The 12,026-nt window shown below is 46.2% G+C and overlaps 2 protein-coding genes across 3 annotated transcripts in view; one reads left to right on the forward strand and one right to left on the reverse strand.

The window, feature by feature from the left end:
• The window catches only part of FIP1L1 (factor interacting with PAPOLA and CPSF1), a 70,861-nt gene extending 69,159 nt beyond the window's left edge, over window positions 1-1,702 (reverse strand). The window contains exon 1 of one of the 2 annotated variants that reach the window (XM_053258331.1): window positions 1,629-1,702. The gene's annotated coding sequence lies outside the window, so the exon portion shown is untranslated. Of the gene's footprint in view, window positions 1-1,576 lie in introns of both variants that reach the window. The other variant, XM_053258330.1, reaches the window with a different exon arrangement.
• Window positions 1,703-1,746: 44 nt separating this feature from the next.
• SCFD2 (sec1 family domain containing 2) overlaps window positions 1,747-12,026 on the forward strand; it is a 299,733-nt gene continuing 289,453 nt past the window's right edge. Inside the window, exons 1-2 of the mRNA XM_053258322.1 lie at window positions 1,747-2,932; window positions 6,633-6,801. Of these exons, the coding sequence (XP_053114297.1) occupies window positions 2,083-2,932; window positions 6,633-6,801 (1,019 nt within the window). The 5' untranslated portion in view covers window positions 1,747-2,082. The remainder of the gene's footprint in view (window positions 2,933-6,632; window positions 6,802-12,026) is intronic.

Here is a 12,026-nt window from a genome sequence, read left to right on the forward strand (position 1 = left end):
CATATAACAATGTTATCAATAGGCATAAGCTGGCAATCAGAATGTTTTTAACATCAGACATGTATGTGTTGTTTTTTACTGTTTCCTGAAATACATAGAACCTTTCTAGGTTTAAAACAGCAGAAAGGAGATTTCTGTTCAGATGTCTTAGGGTCACTTCATTCAAGATGTTAGGTGTTTTTTATACATATTGCTAATCATATCTGAAGTAAGTATACATATATAGTTTTTTCTTTTGCCACTATCTAAGATACCCACATACAGCAGTTTGGGAAACGATCTAATCACTGCTTGCTTGATGGAAGTAGCAAATATAAATGCATGCACACTTTACACATGATCTGAAGCACAACACATCTAATGTACACAAGTACAAAAATATCAGTACAAAGCAACTTTCAGTTGTGGATAATTAAGGTAACATAGGTTGTTTCTATTCATGACCTTGAATTCTCCCTTACCTTAGAGCAGGCCTGCTCAATTTAGGCTGCCCAGCTGTTTTTGAACTACAACTCCCATAATCCCCAGCCACAGGGGCCAATAACTAGGGATTATGGGAATTGTAGGCCAACATCTGCAGGAGGACTGAAGTTGAGCAACCCTGCCTTAGAGATACAACAAGGATGGCTAGATGCAGAATATTGTATGGCATAAGGGGTTTGAGAAGACTCAGTGGGCAAGTTTACTTATATTCAGGATCGGATCAGTTATATTCGGGTTTAGGGAGAAATTTTCCTCCTATTTACCATGTATTGGCTACTATTGACCATGAACTCTTTGTAGCTAGGTTCATTTGCTTGAATAACCTTGGAGCATTAGCCCTACACTTATTTTGGAAGATGGAAATTAGTAATTATTAAAACACTAATTGCACCCTGTACTATCTATTTAAACTCCAGCCCCTTACAAGTAGTTTTTACCACTTAAAGGTAAAGTGTGCTGTCAAGTCGATTTCGACTCCTGGCGCCCACAGAGCCCTTTGGTGGAATACAGGAGAGGTTTACCATTGCCTAGATGTTGCCTTTTGGCATCTTCCTACATCGCTGCTGCCCGATATAGGTGTTTCCCACCAGCGGATTCGAAACGGCAAACTTCTGCTTGTTAGTCAAGCATTTCCCCACTGCGCCACCCCAAAAGCTTCAAGAGAATGAGCGCAAAAAGAAAACTCAGAAAAATCTATGCCCAGCTCTTGTGAGACTCAAAATTAATGTTGTGCAACATTTGCATGATTTAACAAGGAAATAAATCGGCTTGAAATTAAGCCCAGTAGTGAGCTACTATCAGTTTTGGTGGGATTAATACTTTTTTTCACATACACTCAGCTTGGAATACTACAATTTTATCTTTCATGTTATTAAACCTGGTAATGTTTTATGTAATAGCTAACGCGTTTGAAAAAACAGACTAGCAGTAGAACAGTTCAGAACCAAAATAAGGAGAAAACCATCGAGAAAGAAGAAGTCCAAAAGCTAAACGGGAAAGATGCACCGACGAAAAGAGAAGACAGGAGAGAAAGAAAGAGAAACAACGCCGTTGCCCGTGACAACGATAGAGGTCTCCCACTGTTGCACTGTACTTCGGATAGGCTCCCTCTTTTCTCTGTGGCGCTTTTCTCGTGGCGGACGTACTTGCGTCATCAAACGAGAAGTACACAAGTTCGGAAGCTAATCCACAGAGTTATGTTGTTTCAAGCATCCGGCGCCTCAGCCCACCCCCTCGTTCCTTTCAAACACCCAATCAGAGTTAGGCGCTTAGGGGTGACGTCATATTCGTGAGGCTGCTGCGCGTGCGAATAGGCGTGTGGCGGCTAGTGGTGCTGTCAGCATAGTCGCTACAGTCTCTTCCTGAATACGTTTGACTGCGGGTGATTTTGTGTGCTACTACATTACTACATGCGGGGATTTTGAACTCAGACTCTTCTCCCGAGACGCCTAAGGGGGCTTAATTGGGTTGTGGTACAGTTTCCCTTCGACTCAGCTCCAAGGGCTTCTTGCTACTCCCCAGTCTTGGCTTCACGTTCCTTGTGCAGTTTGAGTGCCACCCATTGGGGGGTGGGTATTCGTGGGCTATTCTTCCCGCGTTATGACGAGCACCGCTTCCTTTCCCACAAACCCAGTTGGTATGTCGTTCTTTTCCCACCAAGCTTGGGAACAGGTGTGTGCAAAGGTGAAGCGGGCTGTCGTGTTCATGGACCCTGCTTGCGCTGAGAGCCTTCACTGGGCGTGTGGAGGAGCAGGGAGGCTGCTGCAAGCCGGGGCTCTCAACGTCAAGGAATTTTCCAGCTTTGAATCTGGTGGTGCAAAGCAGCCCAAGGCAGTCTTTGTGGTGAGCACCTTGCTGAAAGGCAGGACAGTGGACATCATTCGTGATATTGTGAGTCTCAGCCACTTCCAGTACTGTGTGGTTTTCACAGCTGTCAGTCATGCAGTGCACTTGCAGGCCCATAATGCTCCAAGCAGTTCTGAAGTTGAAGGTGGTGGCCAAGTGGTCTTTGAGCAGTTTGAAGAGAAGCTCTGCCAGTGGATGGGCAACGTTAATTATACTGCAGAGGTGCAACATGCTGCTTTGTTTCTAGCACCCATTTCACCTCACCTCTTTGTAACACCTGCTTTTTCTTCACTTTTCCCCTTGATGAATCTGGATTTGGCTCAGATCAATAGCGCCAGACCAGAGAAAAAGAAAATTGCTAACTTGAGTGATGTTGACTTCTCGTCTCTGTCTTCAGAACTACAGTTTGAAATCAGGTCATTGGTATCTGGCTTCAACAGTTTATTTGAGTACCTCAGTGTGCGAGAGGAATGCTTTGCTGTTGGTATACTGAGCAGGATTATTGCAGGGGATCTGGCAAATTACTCTCCAGCCAAGGCCAGAAGAAAAACTGCACAACACAGAGCCTCTGTAATCTTTGTGGACAGAACTTTAGATTTGACAGGTAAGGATCTTAACGCTTGGGACATTAATACAGTTTTTTGTTGTTTGAAGCTGATACAATAATACCAGCCTTTGCATGCCTGGATATAAAAAGTTTCTAGGGCCTTCTAGAATTTGACTCCCCGCCCCTTAACCACCATAGTTATTGCAATGGTATTGGGGGTGGTATGTGGGGCTACAAATTATCCAAATCCTTGACATGTTGAGAAAGACCATCTCATTAAACTAGTAAATTTATTTTGACCTTCCTAAATACAGAAAAGATCTAGGTGCCAGTTGACTTGCCATGGGGCTTCGAACCATATCACTGTTGTTGGGGAGGCTTCACAGAGCTTCTGCATCTCCAGCCACTCCTCCCCCAAAATGTGGACTTGAGATGCTTATAAAATCTCCTCGAACCCTGGCCCCAAATTGCCAACATTATTGAGCACCATGTGTCTCTTAGGTGTGTGTATGTGCACATTCTCTCTCTCTCTCTCTCTCTCTCTCTCACACACACTCACACACACACACACACACACACACACACACACCTGTAGCATCTCTGATTTTTTACAAGGGCTTTTGCCTGTGTTTAAACTGTCAGGATTGATGGTCTCTCAAATTCAGCTATTGAGTTGCGAGGATAATTGGCCTACATGGGTGCTTGCCTGCATATCTGCTTGTCTGTAAACAACAAGCTCGGGATGAATCACTGATGAGATGCAATATTAGGAATAATTATAACTATATTGTGGTAAAGTGCATGGGAAAGAATTATGTACTACCAGTGTTTTTAAAGTAGCATCATATATTTGCAGTGTGTTAAGATCTTCCTCAGAGCCCCCCACTCCCCGCCAATCATAGGAAGTTAGGCAGGTGGTAACCAGAGAGAAGACCTTCTCTGTGGTTGCACCACAACCTTTGGACTTTCTCCCTAGAGGAGGAGTTGATTTTTCCCAAGTTCTCTTGATTTTAAATCTGCTGGTATTCATTATGTTGTTTGCAGTGTCAAACCTCTATTGGTTTTGTTTACTAATTTTATTGGTTATTAATTTTGATTATAAACCACTCTGGGGGTCCTTGGATTGAAAAGCAGGGTGACAAATGTTCAAGTAAAATAGATCAATATATACAATCAAATGTGACTGGGGTTATGCCACCTCTGATAGTAACTCCTATAAGGCTGCAGTCTTATGCATGTTCACTTTGGAGTAAGGCCTACTGAATTCATAGGACTTGCTCCCACGTGATTATGTACCGGATCCACCTGCAGGACAAAAGTGTTCATAATCAGATCCTCAGTGTTGCAAAAACTCGTGCATCAAGTCATAACTCACTTTGGAAATGCATATGCGACCAGTAAAGAGGAGACATGACTAGACCTTTCCAATGGTAATGAATATGGGCAATTACAACCCAGTTCTATCTGCTAACTGTCTTGTGCTCATTTAAATGTGTACCTTTTACCTGTATAGTGAGATTACTGCTACAGTATACAAATGTAGGTCATAGCCTGCGCTGTGAAAGGCCTTGCATGGATTCCAAGGATATGGATAGCATGGAGAACATGGAAGTGCTGATACTGGTTGATAGGCTGTCCACAGTGCCAGGATCAGAACTCCCCACTTACATCCATGGGAGGCTAGTCTCTAGAAATATAATGTGAAACTAGGGTTGCAAGATGTCAAGGAATTGGATGCCCTGGCCAGGATTTAGGAAAAGTGTCATCCTGGATATGAAATGTCAAGGAACTTGAGTGGGGAGATAGCTGTAAAGAATTTTACACATTTTTCTGACGCTTCTATCCAGGCATTGTAGCTTCATGGTGTCAATGTTTAAAGCCCCATTCTTACCTTTTTTTTCTGGCACCAGTGCTGCTGACTGGCTAAACTGGATCTCTGTATATGACTCAGTGAACCCCTTCCTCCTTTCTGAATAATCTCTAGAGTTAGCAAGGGTGATAGTGGGCTTTTGAGTTTAGCTGTGAGGTATATGGACAGAGAGAACCCCCTTTATCTAGTGGCATTATTGGGGTTGCACTTCTCTCTAGAATGCTCATTGCAAGATGCAGCACTGCAGTCTTGTGAGGACCTCTCTTTTCCAGCACAAAGTATCTTCTGTGTGGAGTAGCAGAAAGAAATATGAGGAGCAAAAGGCCTTAAAACACAACTGTCCTTTATTGTTACCGCATGAAAAATGAAGATCTGCAGAAATCTGTGCTTCCTCTCCCCACTGCTTTTGATGGCTGTGTCCTGAAATTCTCTCTGACAAATGTGGCGATTTTATTTGAAACACAAGATTAATACCAATGCAGAGCTCCAAAAGTCAAATAGCACACACTTTCCCTGCCACACACACAAGTAGCTAGACAAGGTTGTCTGAAGGTGGGGCTGGGGGTGCAGTCATCCAGACCCCCTCCCCATCATTACAAGGGCCCTGCACGTTCTTGCTGACTAGAAACCTGTGAGAACAAGCAGAGCCCATGTGCAAAGGGACCATGTACAAAGTCAAAGATATAGGCAGGTGAGATATCCTCCAGCTTGAATGGATGGAAGCTACAGTGCAAAGGCAGTCATTATTTGAGGCATTGAACTGGGCTTCCTGAATCATTTTTACATAAACATTTTAGCAGCTCACTGAATTGCCATAAAGAAAAATTATGTGAATGTTTGCAATTCGTGGATTTGTGGTTATGTAGTTGTAGTCTATGATTGGACAGCTACCCACAATGCTAGGACTCACTCAAGTGCTTCTTAAGAATGTTGAATAGTAATTTCATTAAATCATGTTCATTTAAGTAGGCAAGCCTTTATGAGCTCCATAGCTTTGTAAACAAACTGTTGTGGCATATGCATTCCTGTCAGGATTTTGCCAGCTTTTCAAATACTGTCAAACATAATTGTGTATAAGAGACACAAAAACAATAATGTAATTTACTGGTTTCCCACTATATAACAGGAGTATGATTTATTTTTACTCAAACTTGAAAACTTTGTATTTTTCTTTAGGTAAAGACTGAAATCCTTTATTTTTATTAGGCTTGTGCCCGAAACGTTTCGGCAGCCATTGAAAAGGCCGCCGAAACGTTTCGGGTGTCGGGGCAGATTCGGTGATTCGGCGCCGGCGGGGGTAGGGCTTTAAGGGCGGGGGAGAGTGTACTCACCCCCCCCGCCGCGTTTCCCCCGCCGGCGCTCTCCGAATTTGAAGCCCCTCGGGGCGGCAGCGTTCCTCCTTGCCGCCCCGTTTGCCCCCTCGGCCGGAAGTGGCCGGAAGTTCCGAGCGCGCGCGCGCGCGCACGACGGGCGCACGCGCACTTGGAACTTCCGGCCACTTCCGGCCGAGGGGGCAAACGGGGCGGCAAGGAGGAACGCTGCCGCCCCGAGGGGCTTCAAATTCGGAGAGCGCCGGCGGGGGAAACGCGGCGGGGGGGGTGAGTACACTCTCCCCCGCCCTTAAAGCCCTACCCCCGCCAGCGCCGATAAATATCGTGCACATCCCTAATTTTTATATTTTCACTGTGAGGTTAGAATACTTTTAATAGCTGTCTTCCAAAAGGGCAAAAATCTTTTTTTAAAAATCCTTTCATTTTAACATTGACCAGATATTCTTTTACATCTGTTGGAAGCTGGTGGGTTTTTATTTTATTTCTTTCTTTCTTCCTTCCTTCTCATAACTTCTTGTGATATGGGTGCATTTTTCTTTTGTACCCTTTTTTCCAGGAGCAGTTGGTCATCATGGTGACAACCTAGCAGAGAAGATTCTCTGTGTGCTTCCCAAACTTCCAGGTCATACAAATGATGTGATGGTTAATATGGTGGACCTCACAACCCTCCTGACTGATGATGCAAATTGCAACATTATCGCACCAGGTTGCTTGGCACAACCAAAGTAAGACTATTTATTGTCTTTAAAAAAATGTTATAGGCTTCAAACTAAAGTTAGCACTAAGTACCATTGAATTCAATGAGATGTGACTAAAGTCCTACTAATTTCAATGGTACTTGGTCTGGATTCTACCCTGTGTTTTCTTAAGTCTGTTAGATTTTAATTCTGCATTATCATCCCCATACAGCATATGAGAGATATGCTCAGAAGCAGTTTTTGCATGCAGATCTCCTGGCTGGGTTGGAGACCACACAAGCAAACTCGATGCTGATGTGCATTTGCATTCTGACTTAGACCATAACTTGCTAAAAAGATGAACTTGGAAAATATGGAACTTGATTGTATTGTCATATCTTACTTTACATATATATCTCCAGATTATTTCGTCTACCAGAGATTTGATGTTCACTACAGCCTAATTGGATATTTTCACTTAACTTGTACACTATAGTAAGATATTGTTTGAAGTTCATGGGTCATTTCATAAGAGTTAGCATCAATTCTACTAAATGATGCAGATTAAGATCTTTCAATCTCCATTAAGTTTGGCATACACCTTACTTTCATATAACCTTTGATAACTGGATAAAGCGACATCTTTTAAAGTGGTAGTTGAATAGGGAACAATTCAATCCGGGATAGCATAGAGATGTGCATGAATTCTTCCCAGTGGGTAGGTCTTAGGACATCAAAGTGGGTTGGGTGTTAGGGCATGATGGGTGCTGCTTACCACCCAACTCACCAAAGAAATGGGCATGCAGGCAATTAAAAAAAAAAAAAAGACTTTCCCCAAACTCCCATAGGATCTTATGGGGGGGGGGGTTGGGATAAAAAAATTGGCCTGCTTGCCCATTTATTTTGTGGGTTGGGAGGTAGGTAGCACCCATCACACCGTATCATCCAACACACTTTGTTGTCCCTATTACCTACCCACGGGCAACAATGTGGTGATTTGAGTTCTCCATTGTTCCCTATGAGCAAAACAAGCAGAGTACACACATTCTGCAACCCTGCCTTGAAAAACAACACTGCAGAACAGAAACACACACAGTCCCTCCCAGCACAGGACAACACATTTTGCCAAGCACACAGTCCGAAGATGGCAAAAAAAGAATCACTGACTCAGAATCCATTGCCACTCACAGTGCCTATGCTGTAGTAACATCATTGGCACAAGTTGCTCTCTCTCGCACAATTATGATTCCGTCCATATGTGAAACAGCTGCCATAGCAGCGCCCTTAGCAGCAAGCATAAACTAAATGACATCAGTGTCATCAGCCACCACATTTTGACCAAGTACACCTTGCAATGCAGATTGCAGAGCAGACCAGAGAAGTGAGTGAATCACAAGTTACTCTCAAGGCACGCATCTTACAGCAATCACCAAGAAAATATTATACAGATAGAGAGCTGAGCTGCCACTGTCCATTTCTTGCCACAACACAATCTCACAAACAGACCAAACCACAACTCAAGGAAGTCAGGGAAGCACCCAAAGCTTTGCCTTTGTAAATCTGAGATCCAGCAAAACCAGATAGTTATAACAGCAAGCAATAACACAGCAAGTATATTATACTTCATTACTCAGTGCTAAGAAAACTACAAAATCAAACCTTCCTTCCTTCCATCCTGTTGCCTATCACAGAGAGACAGGAGAACAGAGCAGTCATGGCCTGACAAGGGGAAAAAAAAAACTTCTAGACTCTTACATGAGAAGAAGTCTTCTTTCTTCTCTTCTTCTCCAGCGTAAGCATACATCTCTGCCTGCCTGTGTCTGGATAACACCATGGCCTCAGATTGGTTCTGGACTCTGGCTGATAGCCTGTTGGGACACAAGTCCATATCTTATCATAGGCCATGACAGTGGTGTGTGTCAGCAGCATTAATGGGCAGACTGTGACACATCTGGGTTTGCGGTTTGCCAGGGTGGGGCAAGCTGCCAGTGGTGTTGCAGTGGGTGGGGGTGACCATGAGTCACTTGCCTTCTGTGGCCAGCTTGGGATGGCCCAGCAGGGGAAGATTGGTGTTCATGAAGGTCAGCCTTTCCACCATGTCAGCACCCATGCATGTGTGATGGGGTGTCACCATGCTCCCTGCCATGGAGAACACCCTTTTGCTCTTGACGCTGGTTGGCGGGCACAAGAGGAACTGTCCGGCAACCATCATAAAATCTGGCCAGACTTGGTGACGTATTGTTCAAAACTAGATCTACTCTGTCTCCCATCCTGCCACCGACTCCTACAGGTACCGCAGCACACAGTGCTCAACACTGCTGCAGGACTTGTTGGGTTGCTCCTATCCCTCTTGCAAGGTGCCAAGAAACCCTTCCATGAATCATTGGGTGGAACACGGGGGCACAACCATCGGCTCACTTGGCCCTACCAGGGACACCACACTGCTGGACCAGGAAGTGGTTGTGATACTGCTGCTGGGGTGGATTGCACACCAGCAGTAGGCACTCCAGCACCCTCTTCCTGGTTGCTCATTAGCCTCCTATCCTCAGCTTGCCTAACCTCGTCAACGAGGAGGTCCTTCCACCTGGGCAGCTGGTCAGGAGTAACCTCTTTGCCCTTCATCCTTGGGTTACATAGGCAGGACAAAATATCCTCTGCTGATTTACCCAAGAGAGTCTTGAGCCAGTCCACCACTCCAGTTCTCAGCTGACCTGCCAAGGCAATTGCTTCCTCAGTGATCAGTGAGGTCTAGAGCTCATCCATTGTCTTCTTGAGAAGAAGAGCGATGGGCAAAGCCTGCTTCACTGTTGTTGCCTTGGCACACAAGCTGTTTGTCGCAACAAAGAATGGCTTGAGTGCCAAGACAACCTCAGAAATGAGGGCCTAGTTTTGGTTGGATAGGTCGCACACTTCCAAGCCACACCTCTTTGCCAGGCTTTGCCAGGCTCTTTTCTCCTGCAAGGGCCGGAGCAAAAGAAAGGTGGAGTTCCACTGGGTTGGAACATCCTGAGAAATGTTCAGGTGTTCAGGTAAGCCCAGCTCAAGCTGCCACTCCCTGAGCATATGCCTACCCTTTTCACTCTGGTGGAAGTAAGCTATCTTGTGGCACTTCTCCACAAGAGCAGCCATGGCAGCAGCAGGATGGTGCCAGAGTCTGCAGTGGGAATTTCTTGCCTGGCTGCAACACCAGAAGAGCCAAACGCATCCCACACAAGAGTGTGCACCACACAACGGATGAACACAAACTGACCCTGCTCAGTTGTCCTAGTTACATTGGTGGCATTGTTGATGACCATGAACCCTTGGCAAAGGTTTGGCTGCCCAGACAGCCATTTCCCCACCTGACGATTCATGGCCACTGACACCTCACAGGCCGAGTGGTCAGTGTCCAGCACCTCCACATGCAGCACACCCCAACACAGCCTTGCTATACAAATGATACAGGGAGGGCACCACCACCTGCTGAAGGTGGTGTGTGAGAGGATGTTGTAATGGGGTGAAAGCAGTCAGAGCAGCTGGCAGAAGCTGGCGTTTTCTATCACCTGGACTGTCTGGTCGTCCAAAGTGATAATCTCTCCAATGGCCCGGGTAATGAGAAGAGGCTCTGGGCAGTCAGACCAATTGGCCAACTGCACCCACTGGGTAGGCAACTTTCCCTGCTTGGGAGCAGGATTAGGTGCCTTACTGCAAGTCGAGGGCACACCAGGCCTATTGCTGCCAGCAAGAGTAGGGACCCCCGGGTGATGCCGTTGCAGGTTCTGCATCACTGCTGTCATCCCAAGACTCTTGGGGTCCTTTCTGCTGGTGACCTATGTCCTGCAGTGGATGCAGACAGCATGGTGTAGGTCACCAGGGCAGAACACAAAGTGGTTCCGCAGCATGCTGCTCTGGGACCATTTTGGTGGTGGTGTTACTAGGGCTGCTGGTTCATTCTGTGGGCCATTGTTGCCACCCTCCATCCAGGGCTGAGAAGGTCCAGGAACAACTGGAATGACTTCTGCTTGCTCCTCTTCAGTCTCAGACTGAGGGAGTTGCACTGCCAAAGGGGATTAGGGAGGATGGAGAGAGAAATCTGGATGGGCTGGCAGCTGACAACATAAACTCCTCTGCTGCCACAGGAAGGAGCTTCTTCCCTGACAGGGGAGGACCTCCCCGCTACTTCTACCTCAGCCACCACAGGCAGCTGCGCTGAAGGGCCAGGCTCCTCTGGAAAGGAGAGCCTGTGCATAACCACATCAGTGGAGACAACTCGGGGAGTAGGCCCCTCTCGCCATTACCCACCATGACCAGCATCACCGCTCCCTCTGCCTGCCACTCTGCTCCTGGCTCTGCTTTGCACTGTCCTGAACATCTTGGAGTGTTTTTTTTTTTTTAAATGCCCCAATTCTGGGGTGTGTGTGTGTGTGTGTGTGAGTGAGAGAGAGAGAGAGAGAGAGAGAGAGATGCCTTTAAGATGGTGTGTCCCCAGGGGTGGTCTTATTTATGCTCTGTGCCACACACAGTACTATGTATAGCACTGTGGTGCATACATAGAAGCTAGGAAAAAACAAATTCCCCCAAATAAAGAAGCAGGCTTTATTTGGGGGTGGTTGTTTTTGGAGGAGACTGAGCAACAATGGGGCAAGTCTAAGGGAAGACAAAGGGCAAGGGATTACTGTAGCCTGTCTCTAATCCCCCCCTCCGGTCCTACAGTCTTGCCACCTAATCAATCCCTTCCCCAAACTAGGCCCTATTTAGAGAACTTAACTTGACTGAGGTGTGTGGTGAGTGGGAGGTTTGTCTCACCTTCCAGCATCTTCTGATGGGGACTTTCAGTGGCATCTGCGGCTGGAGTCTCCCAGGTGTTGTTCTTGGAGGCACTTTTGGGCCAAGCAGACACAGGCATCCACACACCCAATCAAAAGAAAAAGGACCATCAGCCCCCACCCACCCCCACCCCTGCCAAGGGATACAGATACTTGGGCATGCTGGACACCAGTTAGAAGTCATAGCATACCAGCTGGCAAAAAAAGAAAAGAAGAAAGAAAGAAGAAGAAATGCAGTCCAGGCAGCAGCAGCAGCAAAAAAGAAGTGTAGCTTGGAGCTATGGGGTGGGGGTGGGGGGGTGCGGCAGCACAGCACTGCACCTCAGTTTTTAAAACCGCTGGGGCCTAGCTACAAGCAGTAAGCTTGTGGAGGGGGGATCCAAAAGCACGCTTGTGTGTGTGGCGGGGGGAGGCACACAAGGGGAAAAAAATCCTAATTGGCTCCCAGTTAAACCTCTAGAGCAGCTG

Source organism: Hemicordylus capensis, chromosome 5 (assembly GCF_027244095.1).
Source record: "Hemicordylus capensis ecotype Gifberg chromosome 5, rHemCap1.1.pri, whole genome shotgun sequence".
Taxonomy (NCBI): Eukaryota; Metazoa; Chordata; class Lepidosauria; order Squamata; family Cordylidae; genus Hemicordylus; species Hemicordylus capensis.